Genomic DNA, 16,280 nt, shown 5'->3' with positions numbered 1-16,280 from the left:
AACCTTTACACCCTAACATCACTGTGCATATTCTCCATACGTTTCTCTATACATTCCCAAAGGTGCTGACAAGGAGAATTTGTTTCACAATCAAGGACTTCTTAAGTTGCTGGTTGTTTCTATTACTCTCACAACTTTACTGTGTGGTTTAAGGGTGATATTGTAAGGAGAAATTAGATGCTAATCACTCTTAGGGGTTAAAAGGTTACAGGTTAAGATAACTTTAGAACTGAAAAAATGCTCTGTGATATGTCTCACCAAAGCCAGTCCCTGATACAACCAAAACAGAAAGTGTGTGAGCAAGGCAAAGTGTGTGCCAATACCATCAGTTCATGACAGATACAACAAAGTAGCTCCTCATTTAAATCTTTCAAGCACTTCTTTGATCTGCTGTCATCTACTAAACGAAATAAAAATTTAACATGAGCCCTGGCTATGTAACCATTAATGCAATTGATAATAATTTTCTCCCAGACTTTTGTTGGAGGAATACTTGCAATTTTGATGGAGAATATACAAAGTCATGTAGCATTAAATTGAAAGTGAGAGGAGTATAACTGGGTACCAGATAATTTTCAGGGAAGCCTGAAGAAATGCTGGGGGGGTAACCTTGTGATGAGCTGATATCCCATCTAGGGGGGGGAGTGGTGAAACTCCTAGTTGCTTCATGCTAAGGAAGCCAGAATAATCTCCCAGTAGTTGGGTCACTTTGCTTGCAAACAGACTTTATTTACTCTTTTTTATCAAAAGTGGCATTAAGGGCTTTTTTCTTCACATCAATACAATAGACAGATGCCTTCAGTGGAGAGTTGCATCCTACATTTGTAACATTACATAAGATAAATTTCAGTTTAATTCACTTCTTGGAGTTAAATATACCTTCACTGATGTTTACTTCTTCCTGTGGATCAGCTTTTTGATCAACTTCAAAAACCTGGGATTGGAAAATAATATTAATGGTTTTGATACATGCCACAGAACACAGTGTACTACACTGAATGATACCCTGAGAAATTGATTATCCTGATAAAATGTAAAATTCATCTCTTTTAACTCTTGGATTTTCAGAAGTGATTAAGTCTGTAACTTAATAATGTCCATATGCTACCAGGTAAATATTAGAATTACATGGTACTAAAACTTATCTATAGAAGTTGCTTTCTTGATCTAATTATTTAAACAAAGTTTAGCCATTATTTCACAAGACCTCATCCTAAATAATATTCAATTTACTATAGCTGGAACTTTCATCTGAACATTTATTTTTGTGAACATTGTCAAGAGGGCCAAAAGCTAACAGTAGATATAGATGACAATTTAATAAAATCAACAACCCTGTTATAGAGAAAGCCTTGAATCCACTGAATGTGTAAAACCATGGTTTGGGTTAGATCTCTGAAAATAACCTGTCCTTGGGGTCATAACCCTATAAATTTAATTTCAGTGGTAAAGATATAAGGTAAATTTGTTTTCTCTTTGCCTTTTCTTTAAAAATGATATAAAAAAATAGTAATTTGCCGCTTGATAATCATTAAATCAGAAGCCCAAGTTTATCTACCTGTTTCTCTTCCATGTTGCCTTAGTCTTCTTTTCACATGGAGAGCTGAAAATTTCAAAAATATTAGAAGTTTGACAGGCTTATCAGCATTCAATAGGAAGTTCAGATTAGGTCTTGACACTTGGTCTTACTTGTAGCAGACTGGAACTTGATTTTAGGAACACATACAACAAAATGGTTATGTTAAGGAGGTGAAATGAGTGGGAACCTGTTTCTGGAAGATCCTGGTAACTTAAGAGGCCTGTACAGCTGTCTGTTTTCATTCAAGGTGAGGGTTTCAAAAGTTGTGAAAATTATACAATACAACTATCAACAAAATATTAAAAATGAACTGGTTAGGGTTGTTAGAATCTGCTTCTCTATTGGCTTTAAATATTGACTTTAAAATATGGTTTGGGGCCTGTTAAGTTACTGGGACAGTAATTCAAGAAACAGGCCCCCCAACTTAAGATATGAAGATGCCCCTACACCTTTGGGGAAAATGTGTATTTGACCCTTGGAAGAAAGATGATAGTCTTCATGCAAAATCACAAAATAATAAAAAACTGGGGTATGATCTTGATCCTGCTTAAGAGTTACAGACAAAATAGTATCTGCTAAGGAAGCGAAAGAGACAAGAGGTTGTTGTAATTTCTATGATCTCAACCCACACCACCCCCTTGAAATTTTTTTCCAGAGTATTTATTTCTCTGTCTAGTACCCTACACTCCTTTTCTAGGTCAAGTGACCCTGCTCTCCATCATTACTACCCCTACTTCTGAGTGTTATGTACCCATACCTCACTCCTTCACTTAGTGATGCGGGCTTTTTCCGTTTGCTTCGCCTTCGCACGCTTCCATCGCTAATGTTCCTTCCCCAAGGGAGCCCACTTCTTCAGAATCATTCTGGCAGACCTCATTAAAAACATACACAAGCTCCGAATCGTAAGCTGACAAACTCTGTCCTTCTTTCGTTTTAACGCCAGCACCTCCAAAGACAACAACATCACCATCGCATAGGACAGCAGAGCTACGCTTTGTTTTGTTGACTAGCAGCCCGTTCAGTCCTTTACAATCAATTCTGAGTTTTCCATTGCTGAAATGAAGTTTAGCGTGAACACGACTGATCATTAAAGGAGATATCACACTGTCAATAACAACATCTGAATATTCATTACTGCGTCCGAGACGAGTGACAGTCGGTTTTAGCAAAATTTTTTCTGGTTGTAGAGATGGATCATAGCAATTCCCTTCGACCCACTGCAGACAGAGCATTTTTCTCCTCTGTTTCAGTGTGCAAAAGCCTCTTATACCACTTCAAGATTCTTCCAGTGTTCTTGAAGTACTCTCCAAGCGGCCATTTTAACAGTACGACACGATATTCGGAAATCTTTCGCACAAGATCGGACAAACTCGGGTGTAGCTTTTCGTTGGCAAAATCAGGAATAAGGAAAAGGAAAACGGAAATCAGGAATGAAAGGGAAGTGATGTTTTGTTTTATTGCGGACCATTCTCACGCTTACATCGCTCCTCGACTGGAAACACGCGAACTGTGTTGATCAGCATGCAAAGTTTTGAACTTTTAACTGAATTTAGACGTTTCGGAACTCAGTCTGTTCGGACAGTGTTTGCACAAAATAGGGAATTTTGCTCCTTGATGCTGTCGTTGTGCGCGTTTTGAAAGTTTGAATATACAGCAAATGTCGGTATAAATAGTAAATAAATTGGTTAATTCATCTAGTTGCGGTTCTTGTGCTGCCGTAGTAACTTTATATGGTATGAAAACAATCCAGCATCACTTTTGATTCTCAGTTGGAAACTGCTCTAACAAAAGAAATTAGCAAAAAACCAAAGATAACTCAAAGAAAAAAACTGGCAAAGAGCCTGAAGCGTTGGAAATATGTGAATGCTCTTTCCTGGTCAAAAGGGCGGCACAGCTTTTCTAAACCAATAACAGACTAAAGTTAATTTAAACCAATAGAATCATTGACTATTTTCGACAAAGTATTGCGGTACTTGTTAGGTCTGATATGTAGAGTTATTTTCTGCTGGTTATCCATGCATTCTCGTGGTTTATTTTCCGTCATCGTCACCCTTTGTTACAAAATCGAAACTGTCTGCAAGGAAAAGGGTTCGATGAAAAATAAAGTCTCTCCCCTTCACTGAAAAATGTCTTTAAAAAAATAAAATATCACTGCGTTCAAGCGTAAGCTAATACATCTCCACGTTGCACGAAATGTTTGCCTCGTCTCTGTACGAAAAAAAATCATACAAGACTGTTCATGACGTCTTTCATGACCTCTTTCCCGACTAAGCCCCATGCTACGATCAAGTGTTCCTTTTTAAGGGAAGGGGGAAGAACGAGAAAGAGCAATTGTAGTGCTTCCCTACCATCCCCTCCCTCCAAAAGAAACTGCCTGATTCAAGCTAAAGGAGTCCATGCTTCTCAGAGACTGGTAAAAGATAGTAGCAAAAACTGGGTACCCAAAAGCCGTGCCCCCCGTTTCTAAGACTTGTCTTGTTTGAGGAAGGGTGTTTTAAAATGGATATTGATTCGTGGCTTATATGTGTAAACTTTTGAATGGGACAAACTCTTTTGCTTCTTTCCCCCTAACATGGGTCCCTCTTCAACCTCCTCAATGTGTGGCAGCATGATGGGATCATCAACAGGAGTACATCCCAGCCCACCCCCAAGGTTCTTGGTTTCTACAATACTTCCCTGTTCAGAAATGTTTGCGCACCAAAAATGTGCTAGCACATCCAGCTGGCCGACAATGAGCTCCAGTGTCATGCTCAGTTGTGAGGGAATATCTCTTCTTTCTAGGGGTGTGGCGAGGGGAGGCTGTGTAGCTGGAATGCCTCCCAAACCATCAGCCTCCCTGGTCCTCCCTTTTACCTCATCTAATTTTTGCTCTGTCTCTGAAGAATGAAAATTTGCAAGAAAACATTTTGGTTAACTTTGCTCTTAAACTGAACCAAGCTATGCGAAAGGGTTTCTCGTGAACTTCACATCTTAGCTCTCAACTGATGCTGGCACAGTCAAAAAATAATTCACAATAGCCCACTTCATCCAAAGAAGAGTTTTTAGTACAAAGAAAAAAAAGAAAATTTATCTATTACTCATGCAGCCATTCTTGTTGCACAGTAATACACTTTTGAAAATCAAACAAGTAAATTCTTTCCCAATGCATCCAATAAGATATTTGTTTTAACAATGGTCAATGTTATACAAACTTAAAGGATAAGCACTGTAGAACAATTCATGAATACAGTAGAAAATATCCTATAATATCAGTAATTCATTCAATCAATTTACATTTTCATAATACTTAAAGGAACTTATTCATGAAAACTCCTCCATGTATAAAGTATCTAAATATAAATGCTAACTTAATGCATCAAAAACACTCCTCAGTTATTACACGGTTTCTCATCACATATTAAATGTAATTCCTCCAAAAGCAACTAAGTACTATGAAATTGTCAAATTGTTTACAGCTTAATCATACAAGCTACTCTCAATGTGTTAATTAAAAAAAATTGATACAAAAGCATGCTCAATCTGATGAGAAAATTACCATCATTAAACTTAACTAAAAGTCTACCGAAATATGCTCACGGAAAGATCGACTTAAACATGATGAAAAAAGTTGATAAGTAAAAATTATCAACAACAATTAACATTAATCAGTGCCACTGTAGATTTATTTGGCAGAAATGTGATTTTTTTGCCTTTACAATACTCCTACATCTTTAAGCGGTTACAAAGCTTAATCTCGTTTGAAATCAATTTCGTGGTCGATCAAAACTAGAACAAAATTCTTGCATGTGATTGGTTATCACCAGCTCGATTTGAGCACCAATTGGACAGTGCAGGTGTCATCCATGTAACTGGACAATTGAATAGAACAGTTGACATGTCATGCCTGTGTAAGTGGACAGTGCGTGTCATATGCATGCGCTGTTGTCGCGCATTTCGGCAACTGAACCTTTCTTCTGATCTTTTCATGAAAATGTATAACCGATTTCTAGTTTCTTTCTTAAACTCGTGATTGAAAAATGGGACTCCCCCTTCGCGGTCCTCCGATTTTTTCAATTACTCGTATGATTACAGACCGAATTGGACTCCACTCAGTCCTATTACTATAATTTAATAAAAGCTCACACAATCACATTCCTGAAGTGATGAATCAACAATTCTTTGAAAGTGTCCTTGAAAAAATTAGAAGGCAAGTTGCTGATTCTAGCCATTTTCTTTAAAGTTCTCTTGTGACACGTGACATGTCACAGTTTTCCGTAAATTAGTAAAACAATAAAACTTACAGATATTCGCAAAAGGTTTGCTTACGAAGAATTGATAGTTACTTTCAAAAATGGGCATTCATTTCAGAATGTAAACTTCTTTCTTTCTGAAGTCTGTGACCAAAATTCGATCATCGAGCATTGTGGTAACACCCCAGGGCCATCCAAATTGATTATTAGTACTTGTCTTTCCAGTGAAAGTTCCTTCCAATATAAACTGTTGAACTCGATTATTTTCCCCATCACATATGAAAACGTTATTATGTTTGTCAACACATAAGCCATACGGCCGATATAACTGTCCATTACAGTTTCCTTTTTCTCCAAACTTGTACAAAAACTGTCCTCTCTCATCAAACACTTTCACACAGTTATTATCGCGGTCAGTTACAATGACCTTTTCCTCGTAACAAACGCAGCTGAGTGGATGATCCAGCCTTTCTGGACCGCTGTTTCCAAACTCAAACACAGGTTCACCATCCATTGTAAACAACTGAATTCTGCTGTTATTTAAATCCGCTACAACGATAAAACGTCCATCACTTGTAATACAAACACTTGCAGGATTCTTAAACTCTCCATCTCCACTTCCCTTTTTTCCAAAGCTTTTCACAAAGTTCCCTGTCTGTACATTCAATTGCTGTATTCGGTGATTAAATTGATCCGCCACCAGAATCTCGTCATCGTTTAGGAACGTGACGTCGTCTGGTCTGTTTAACTGTCCTTCCTTGTCTCCATAAGAACCAAGTTTTCGCACAAACTTTCCTGTCTCATCAAATACTAGGATACAGTGACCTTGATAATCAGCCACAGCAATAACACCTTTACTGTTCACTGCAATGCCGGCAGGACCTTGCAGCATTTCTCCATGTAAGTCTAACTTGCCTATAACATTTAACTCTCGTGCTTTGACCAGAATAGAAAATGGACTCTTGGCAAGTTTCTGTCCATTTATCTTTACTTCTATTTTATATGTACCTGGTACTTTCGTTATAAATTTGGCTTGGAAATTTCCATCTTCTTTTTCACTCGTGACCAAGCTCCTCACCTGATCCGCAGGGTCTATGTGTATTTCAACGCGATCTGTGTGCTGAGTGTTTCTGATTTCTCCTTCGCTTGATTTGAGACAAATTAATAGCTCTGCCTCTTCACCAGCTTGTAAATTCTGATCCAGTCCTTCCACGGCCGATCCTTGCACATCAGTTTCGCAGAATTTCGTAAATCCCAGACTAAAACTCTCTGGTTTACATGTCGTCACAAATTCTACAAACGAACTAACCGGAAGTGCTGGCATTGTGGTCTTGATGAGGTCTTCGATTCGTTCTTCAACATTTTTCTTGTTTTGCATTATGTCTGAACTTGAGCTTCTCTCAACCAGGTTGTTACTGAACTCAAATGCTTGGTCAAGTTGCTTTTCAAAAGACACAACCGATGCTTTTCCAGAATGTAATTTCTCAATCCTTGACACGCGAGACTTCTCGAGGGCAGTAATGGCTTCACGCTCCAGTTGGCGAAGCTTTCCCATCATCTGTTCGGTTGCTTGAGAGACTTGGCGTTTAGCTATGGTAATATTTGTTTCCAACTCATGTTCCGTGTTCTCAAATTCACGAATAACATCTCGGCAGACCTCTTTCTTCTCTTTTACGAGCTCAGCTCGGGCAATGATGTTTGCTTTTTCATCGTCCGCTGCCTTTTCAAGCGGAACAACATCGTGGCTTTTGTGATCAGTGGCGATGCAAACTTGACATACACACCTTTGACAGTCAACGCAAAAAAAGCGAATCACATCTTTTTTGTGGTAATTCTCTGAGCAAAATGACTGCCTTTTCAACAAGGCCTCGTATTCTGAAGCTTGAAACTGTCGCACTGGTGTGACTTTGTGTCCCTCAAACATAGTTTCTCGAAACACTTCGTGTGCTTTCACACAGTCAGGGCACATAAACTTCTCGCAATCAAAGCAGTAGTTGATCTCAGCGCTCTTCTTCTGGCATGTACTACAGCTGATCTCATTTCCTTCGCCACTGCGTCGAACTGCAAGAAGACTCAACAAACTGTTGTGCAGAAAACTGCTCGGCAGATTATCAAAACGCTTTCCTTCAGGGATGCCAATTTGTGCCTGACACTCGGGGCATGGATAAAACCCTTGTTTTTGTCTCGCTAGTGCATGTCTCTCCAGGCATTCACAGCAGAACGTATGAAGACAAGCAATGGTCTTGGGTTTGGTGTAAGTATCCAAACAAATCGAACATGTTACGTGCTCTTTGAGGTTTTTTAGAAGCGACTCCATCACGAATTGCTGAGAAAAACACAGCCCTGTTTTGTTTGAGATTCTGAGAAACTGAACTTGTATTAGCATTCTATTTAAAGCAGCGAATCAGATCTCTGTAGGATCGCGTGATCTTCGCGCAGAGATTGACAGTTTTACATTGGAATTTTATCCACCTTTTGTCTACTTTCTCTGTCACTGCGTAGTAAAATCGATTTCATAGCGTGACGGAATGTGTCGCTCTACCCGCTGTATCATGAAAAACAACATGCTACGAAGGTTTGGAAATAAATCATCTACCTCATTTTATCATCGCTACATTTACCACCGTTTAGTGAGTTCGGGATTCCGAGAAACGTCTTTGACACCACACGAGAAATAATCAGTATTCTATGAAAAGAAGCGAATCGGATCTATTCAGAAGAGATCTTGTGTTCTCTAGAGCGGCATTTAATAGCTTCAGCTCTGGATTTCAATGTTTCTAAGGAAGTGTGAGAGAAACAATTAACGGATGTTTGGTTTTCATGTGCTGTGACGAGAGACTAACGAAAAGGTAAAATCTGCTTCCCTATATTAAGGGAAACTAGCTCTCTAAAGGTTGTAACCTATTTTGATTCGTTTGCGTATCGCATTTGGTGCGGCTCGTGGACCAAGATCAATGTTAAAGGAATTGCGCCCTTACCCCTCCCCTAACCCAAAAACAGTCAACGAATAACAAGTTGGGGTTAATGTTGGGTTAGGGGAGGGGTAGGTGCACAGTTGGTCACATAGACAACCAATTGTTGCAGTTATTGTGTCAAGTAAATTTAGGTGAAAGTTAAAGGGGGAAAAAAAAACGCTCAGTTGCGATTCTCCTCTGCCACACTATTTTCAATAAGTGGCAGTCTATGTAACAGCGGTCCAGGGCATTTTGCATCGGAGAAGAGTTTTGCCTCAAATTTTGCCCATTTACTATCTTTTTAAGTAAGTAAATAAAACCACATTGGTTTCTGGAAATACCTTTAAAAACAATTGAGACATCTCAATAATCAAAGCTGTAGAATTCCTCTTTTTGACCTCTTGCGACATCGAAAATTTGAATAGGTGACAAGCTTGCTCCTCGTAACACACTGCATGCTGCAAGAAATCGTTTGTATTCCTAACTTGTGTGCCGGATATCTAAAGGGTTGGGAAAGGATTTCAATTTTGATAGGTGTTTATTCAGAGGTTCGCCATAATTTATTTAAAGCACCTGTCAGAAAGCTTTCTGAAATTGGTTAAAGGTACTCTTTCTTACTTGGGTGATATTTCTCAAGTGCAGACCAGACCATTAAAAACTCCGGCTGATTCCATTAGTAAGAGGTTCGAAAGCATAGAAATACAAAAACATCTTGCATGTTCCTTCCTAATTTCCTCCGCCGTAGGGACTTCAAACTTTTGGTGATTTTGCTAGCGTGACAGTAAATTGTGCAAATTATCTGTCGAGTAATCGCCGACCGTTTTATACTGGTTGCTTTATAAATCTTAGATTTGAACCATTTTAAAAAGAAAAGATGGCAGGACGGAGCTTTTAGAATACATCGATTGATACTCTAAACATTTTAAACGGCTAAAATCTGGAAAATGATTTTGTCTCGTGACGAAAAAGGTAAACGAAACGCAACGAATATCACGTTGATTTGTGTTCGGTCACTGTGTTAACGATTAACTTTTTTTTTAAACATTGGTTTATGTTCTTTTATATTTGAGTTCAGAGAACTTAAACTAGTTCAAACCTTTATGAAAATTTCACACCAAACTACAGCATTTTATTTAGTGTAACCGGCGATAACAGCACTAGACTACGGGCAGTCCCTCATTTTCGGCAAAGTCCGTCCAGCGAATCGAAAAATATCAGTGAAGAAAAAAATTAATGGGAATAATGGGTCAAAAAAGAGGGACAAGAGATGGAGGAGTCGCCCACTTAACTAAGCTCCGATAACAAACTTAGGAAGGCTACTTGAAAGGTAAACGCTACACTTTTACCTCCTTAAACGGAAAGTAATAGAAGCAGCGCATTCAGAGAGGTTAAGTTTGAGAAAGGGGAAATCAATCTAACTGAGGGAGCAGTTGTTATTAATCGATGGGGGTTGGGGAAAAAAAAAACATGACCTATGCAACTACCACCACTTCTGGGTGAACTAAAAATTTAAAAAATATCACAAGATTGACAGGTCTATCAGCATTCAGTAGGAAGTTTAATAAAGTCTTTGACACTTGGTCTCAATTGTTGCAGTCTGGTACTTGATTGTAGGAACAAGTACTACAAAATGGGTTTGCTAGTCTAATTGATAAGTTTAAGACGTGTAATGATTGGGGGCCTTTTCCTTGAAAGGCCCGGTAACTTAAGAGGCCTGTAGAGCAGTTCTGTTTAAAATCAAGATGGGCTATAAAGAAGTTTGAAAATTATACAGTTTAACCGGCTATCAGCAAAATATTAAAAATGGACTGGTCAGGGTATCCAAACCCGCTTCTCTATATTTTAAATATTAACTATAAAACAGGTTTTGTGGCCCGTTAAGTTACCGGTACTTTTAAGAAACAAGCACCTGAATTTGATATATGAAGATGGCCCCACAACTTTGGCGAAGATTTCTTTTTGACCCTTGGCAGAAAGATGATAGTCTTGATGCAAAATCAGTAATGAAAAACTGGGGTTTGTTCCTGGTCCTGCTTAGGACTTAGAGACAAAATAGTATCCGCTAAGAAGGTGAAAGAGGCATGAGGTGTTGTTGTTTATTTCGGCATCGTTCTATGATCCAAACCCACACGACCCCCTTAAAAAATTTTTCCCGAGTACTGACCTCACTGTCTAGCACCCTGCACTCCTTTTTCTGAGTCCAATAGAACTATCTCCACCTTTACTACCCTTATCTCTATGTCATGTACCCATACCTTAGTACTTCACTTGGTGATACTAGCTTTCATCGCTTGTTCCTTCCCTAACGGAACCCACCTCATTCAGAATCATTTACTTTGCAGAATCATTCAGTTTGATGTAAAACCTATACGTCACAACTCTAGATAAGCCCTTTCTACACAGAAGGCAGGTTTGTTACATTAAGCCAGTAACTGGTAAGGAAGCATGACAATGATGGAATAAAACTTTTTAGTGCTGCTTTCTTTTTATCACAGTCCAGTCACTCCAAATCTTTTTGACAACCCTTCGAAGGCATCACTTAGCTGCAGGTTGATACAAATTTATCCTCGAGTGTCGACAATATCTCTCACTCGTGAGAAATATTATTGACTTGTATCCACCAGCGGACATATAATGTTCTCTTTAGTCTAGATCTATAGTTACTGAATACGTATTTGAACTTAAAACAATTTAAAACACAAAAGAACATCGAATGTAGAGAACACCAGCACATAAAATCAGCTCACAAAAAAGCTACTTCAACCTCTGACTAAATGTAAAACAAGTTCTCATTCCAAACATACAGCAAAGGTTGGTATAAATAGTTTATTTACCTCCTTGTAGTTCTGATATTGCTTTAGTAACTTTTTATGATATTTACACATAGATATAAACCACTGTATTCTCAAAAAGTGAATTTCAACTAAGTGTCCTACGACCAAATCCAAATTTATCACAATTGCCAATCGTCGAGCACTTTTCAACTGAGTATCGAAAAACCAAATCCAAAGTGATGACAACTGCCAATCAGAAAAAAGGTTATCGTGATTATAAGCCAATGAGAACACAGAGTAGAAACAGGCAACCTCCTTAAAGCGCGGGAAAACGCGAGTGACCAAGTCGTAGTTGGTTTTAGTTTTACATTTGATTGGTTAAGATTGTGACGCGAGTTTCCTGGACCAATCACATAACGAAGTAAAGCAATCCAGCATCACTTTTGATACTCAGCTGGAAACTGCTCCAATAAAGGAAATATAACAAAATGCCAAAGATAACTCAAAGAAAAGCCTGAAGTGCTGGAAATATGCGAATGGCCCTACTACACACTCGATCTTGATGAGGCTCGTACCTGATTGGTCAAGAGGGCGGCATAGGCTCGCTAAACCAATAACAGACTACAGTCAAGCTAAACCAATGCCCATGACTATATCCATGACTATTTTCGACTCTCAATTGAAAATTTCTTTCATAGTTTACAATATTACCTTAAAAAGACTAGTTTTAAAAGAATTCTGAACATGTCTAATGATCAAGTCTCTTTATACTGACGCCGCATAGCGCTACTCGTTAGGTCTGATCTGTAGAGTTATTTTCAGTTGGTTATCCAGGCATTCTCGTAGTTTATTCTCAGTCATCGTCAGCCTTTGTTCCAAAATTGAAACCGTCTGCAACAAAAGGTCGCGCAACGAATATAAGAGTCTCTCCCTTACACTAAAAAAATATCTTGCGTTTCAGCATAAGCTAATACATCTCCATGTTGCATGAAATCTTTGCCTCGTCTCTGTACAACAAAAACCTCATATTAGACTGTTCATGACCTTTTCCCGACGAGGGCCACGGATTTGATCACCAGTCGCTGTTTCAGAAATGAGCTCCATCTTGCGATCAGGTATTCCTTTTTCCAGGGGGAGGGGGGAGAGAGAAAGAGCAACTGTGGTGACTGTTTCTCAGTCAACATCACCTGCAATGGACTGCCGATGATGATTAAAGTGGACTATAGTAAATTGACTGCTAATGAGAAGAGGGATAAAAAAATATCGCTCTCATCTTGATCACTCTCATTTTCTTGCCCCTCAGCCAGTTTGTTTGTTTTCACTGTCAGTTCTTATTAGCTGCTTGTGTTATTTTCTTTTCATCTGGTTGGTCGATGAGATGTTTTAGGTTTTGGTTTTACATTCCCCCCCCCCCCCCCGTTGTCCCCAGATGGGATGTCAGTCCATTGCAGGTTACCCCCCAGCATTTCATCAGGTTTCCTTGACAGCAGTATCCATATATAATCCTGGGTGGAAAGAACCCTGTGAAAGTAAAGTGTCTCACCCAAGAACACAACACAGCAACATGTCCAAGTCTTGAACTCAGAGCTCTAGACATTTACCCCTCACTCCCTAACATTAGCATACATATTCTCCCTACTGTTCTCTAAACATTTCCTTAGGTGCTGACAAGGAGAATTTGATTAACAATCAAGAGGGTTTTTTAGTTTGTGATCATTTCCTACTTTCTCATGACCTTAATGTTTCATTCAGGGGTGATATTGAAAGGAGAAATTAGATGCTTGTCACTCTTAAGAGAACAGGTTAAGCTGCCATCTCATATTTAATCTTCTTATTTAATCTTATAATTTCCTATTTGATGAATTCACAGATTGTCCAGACTTACCTTGGGAGCAGCCTCTTTGGGTGCAGTCCTTAGAGGGGGTCATGAGTATGGGGTGTAGGTACAGATGGGGATGCTGCTCTTTTTCTGTGGGAGTCAGTAGCACTGAAAGCATCACAAAAAGCTATTTAACACACTACCAGTCACATGTAGGAGGCTCAACCCTTTCACTCCCACAAGTGACCAAGACAGAATTTCTCCTTACAATATCAATACAATATCAAGCAGGGAAGTGATGAGAATAGAGAAGAATGTCAATCATGGGATTATTAGTTGATCCAGTACCAAATTCTCTGAACTACCGTAATTTCCGGTCGTTTACCCGCACGGCCGATTACCCGCACCGGCCGATTATTGCATACGGCGAAAAAAAAAGTCAACAGATTACCCGCACTGGTGGATAACCCGCACGTTATGTTATTCAACTTTTTGGTGGCGAAAACGTGACATTAAGGTGATACATTTCAGTCTTTTAAAAGTTGTCTGATCCAACTTTCGAAAACTTGAAAGCGTCTCTGTCGAGTTTAAAGGTCAAAGAAATTCAGACGCGTGCACAATTCTGTGTCAATATTAGCATGTACTTTATTGATAAGACAGTAAAAACACTAGCGGCCCATGCCCAAATCTCAACGTTTCATACTTGACAGAATGCGAATTTGTGGCCACATTTTGTGCGAGCGATCGTTCAGCGTCATTTTGATTTGTTGAAAAAAAGCTGGGTGAATATTAAAACTTGAATTATAAAGTACTGTCGGCGATTTCTGAAAAAAATCGATATCTTCGGTTCTATTGGGCCTAAAAAGTCCCTTAAAACGGGAAAATTCTCTCCTTAGCTCAAGCTAGTGTTAAATGGAAATTTGTTACTGATGCGCCGGATATCTTTGGATTATTTTTGTCACCATCAAGGTTTTGTTTTCACGCGTGCCGATAGCAATTTGTTCGTCGCGCAACTAATTATGCGTGAAATAAACTCGAGTCGGCATCATGTTTTCGTGCCGCTTTGCGGCACTCTTAATACAATAAAATTCATTTGAGAGGTGGAAACGCATGTTGGTGATAATTTTTTTAATTCAACTACCACTGGATTTTAAAATTATCACATAACCCGCACCTCCCTATTACCCGCAGTGGCGCGCGTTTAATGCAAAATCAACAGATTACCCGCGGGTAAACGACCGGAAATTACGGTAACGTCATAAGAATTGTATGGCGTATAGTAAGGAGAATTACTAATTAGATCTTGGGAGTGAAAGGGTTAAGCAGCTAAAAATTAAAAACAAACAAACAAGAACAATCTTGAAGACAAAAATATCTGATATGTTTCAGAGAATTGACAAAAAAAATATTACATGCAATTTTCTATAACCAAAAGTGAAATGACATGAAAAAGCGATACTGGTAAATTTGATTTTGCTTTTTTAATCTTTTGTACACAGCAGTTCGCAAAGAATCTTACACATGCAAACATCACTTGTCAGAAAATATCACACAGGTGAATAGTGCTTTTCATGTGTACTGATTCCTTTGTTCAGAAGAGATCAGCAAGTACTATTCACTGCCAAGCAGGTGAAGAGACAAAATTAATTTCAACCATTTTTCGTTATATTGACAGAAATGAACTAATTTTTTTTGGTTTCTGTATGGTATATATCAAAACAGTTATTCACCAAAGTGTTGGTGAATATTGGTGGATATTAACTGAGCCACAAAATGGCAAGGTAAATATCCACCATTGTTCATCTCCACTGAGGTGAAATACAATAATTATTGTTAATTACTTGTTTTAATTATGTTAGAAAGACAAGAAAAATGTTATAGGAATGATATGTTCAGTTCATAAGAATTTGTTTATTAAAAGATCAAATACAAAACTTAACTGCAACAATAAAAGTGGAAGGTTTTTTTTCAAATCACTGCTCACCTGAATTTTCAGCTGCCTTTCTTCTAGTTCCTCTGGAGAAAGAACTTCTTCTGCTACTTTGTTTATTGTATTGTCTAGCACCTGGAAGGTCAAACAGAAAGCTTAGCACTTACTCATTATCATTACAATTAAATTCTTGTCTCTGATATGCAAAACACAGGGCATGTCACAGAAATGAAAAAAAAATTGTTTACATGTGAATAAGAATTGAGTCATTGAGTAAGTTTATAGAGCAGTTCACTGATAAGAGCACAAAAATATGCATGTTAAACTTGTAGAGAATGCATCTAGACCTGACACAGACTGGTCTTGACAGACAAGCAAATACATCTCAAGTACAGTGTTTAAAATCCACCCCTATTCTAGGATGTCACAATCTGTCAAAACATGACCCTTAAATAATGTGAGAAAGTCTAATAGAATACAATTCACCTTAACTTTCACTAACTGCGCAAGCAAAATTGAAGAGGTGGAGAGAAAAAAAAGCCTTAAATGACTTGTGATGAACTAAAAGATTCTCCTTCCACATTGTTTTTTATTACCTCACAAAAAAGAAAGAAGAAGTTGGTGTTCCATAAAAAATAACCTTAAGGCTCTTTTCTAATCACCCCTCCAACTGATAACCCTTAGAACCCTAGGAGTAACAAGCATCTAATTTCTCCTTACAATATCACCTCTGAATCACACATTAAGGTCTTGAAAATACAGGAAATAATCACTGACTAAGGAAGCCCTTCTGATTGTTCAACAATTTCGCCTTGTCAGCACTTTAGGAAATGTAGAGCAAACAGTATGGAGAATATGCATACTGATGTTAGGGTGTAAAGGATTCAATCACCTTCACTGGTACAGCAGACTTGAGTTGAGCCTTTGCTCTACAGTTTGGACAGTCTTTTGAATGACTAGGTAAAAAACAAGAAAAATAACTTTAATACTTTTTG

The 16,280-nt window shown here is 38.4% G+C and overlaps 1 protein-coding gene and 1 long non-coding RNA gene across 2 annotated transcripts; both read right to left on the bottom strand.

Annotated features, from left to right (window-relative positions):
* Positions 1-4,823: 4,823 nt before the first annotated feature.
* LOC131787471 (E3 ubiquitin-protein ligase TRIM71-like) lies at positions 4,824-8,139 on the bottom strand. Its single transcript, XM_066174555.1, has one exon. It carries the CDS (start codon positions 8,123-8,125, stop codon positions 5,918-5,920), a length of 2,208 nt encoding a protein of 735 aa, XP_066030652.1. The 5' UTR covers positions 8,126-8,139; the 3' UTR covers positions 4,824-5,917.
* Positions 8,140-10,357: 2,218 nt separating this feature from the next.
* LOC136284372 (uncharacterized) lies at positions 10,358-15,393 on the bottom strand. The gene is made up of 3 exons (XR_010719176.1): positions 15,340-15,393; positions 13,422-13,523; positions 10,358-12,427 (listed from the first exon to the last, which is right to left on the bottom strand). It is a non-coding gene; the product is annotated as an uncharacterized lncRNA (long non-coding RNA).
* Positions 15,394-16,280: the final 887 nt, after the last annotated feature.

The sequence above is a fragment of the Pocillopora verrucosa genome, chromosome 11, assembly GCF_036669915.1.
Source record: "Pocillopora verrucosa isolate sample1 chromosome 11, ASM3666991v2, whole genome shotgun sequence".
NCBI lineage: Eukaryota > Metazoa > Cnidaria > Anthozoa > Scleractinia > Pocilloporidae > Pocillopora > Pocillopora verrucosa.
This window is presented reverse-complemented; position numbering and strand designations above follow the sequence as displayed.

Excerpts from the sequence above, each read along its gene's own strand:
- LOC131787471 (XM_066174555.1), bottom strand. The coding sequence starts at position 8,125 with ATGGAGTCGCTTCTAAAAAACCTCAAAGAGCACGTAACATGTTCGATT.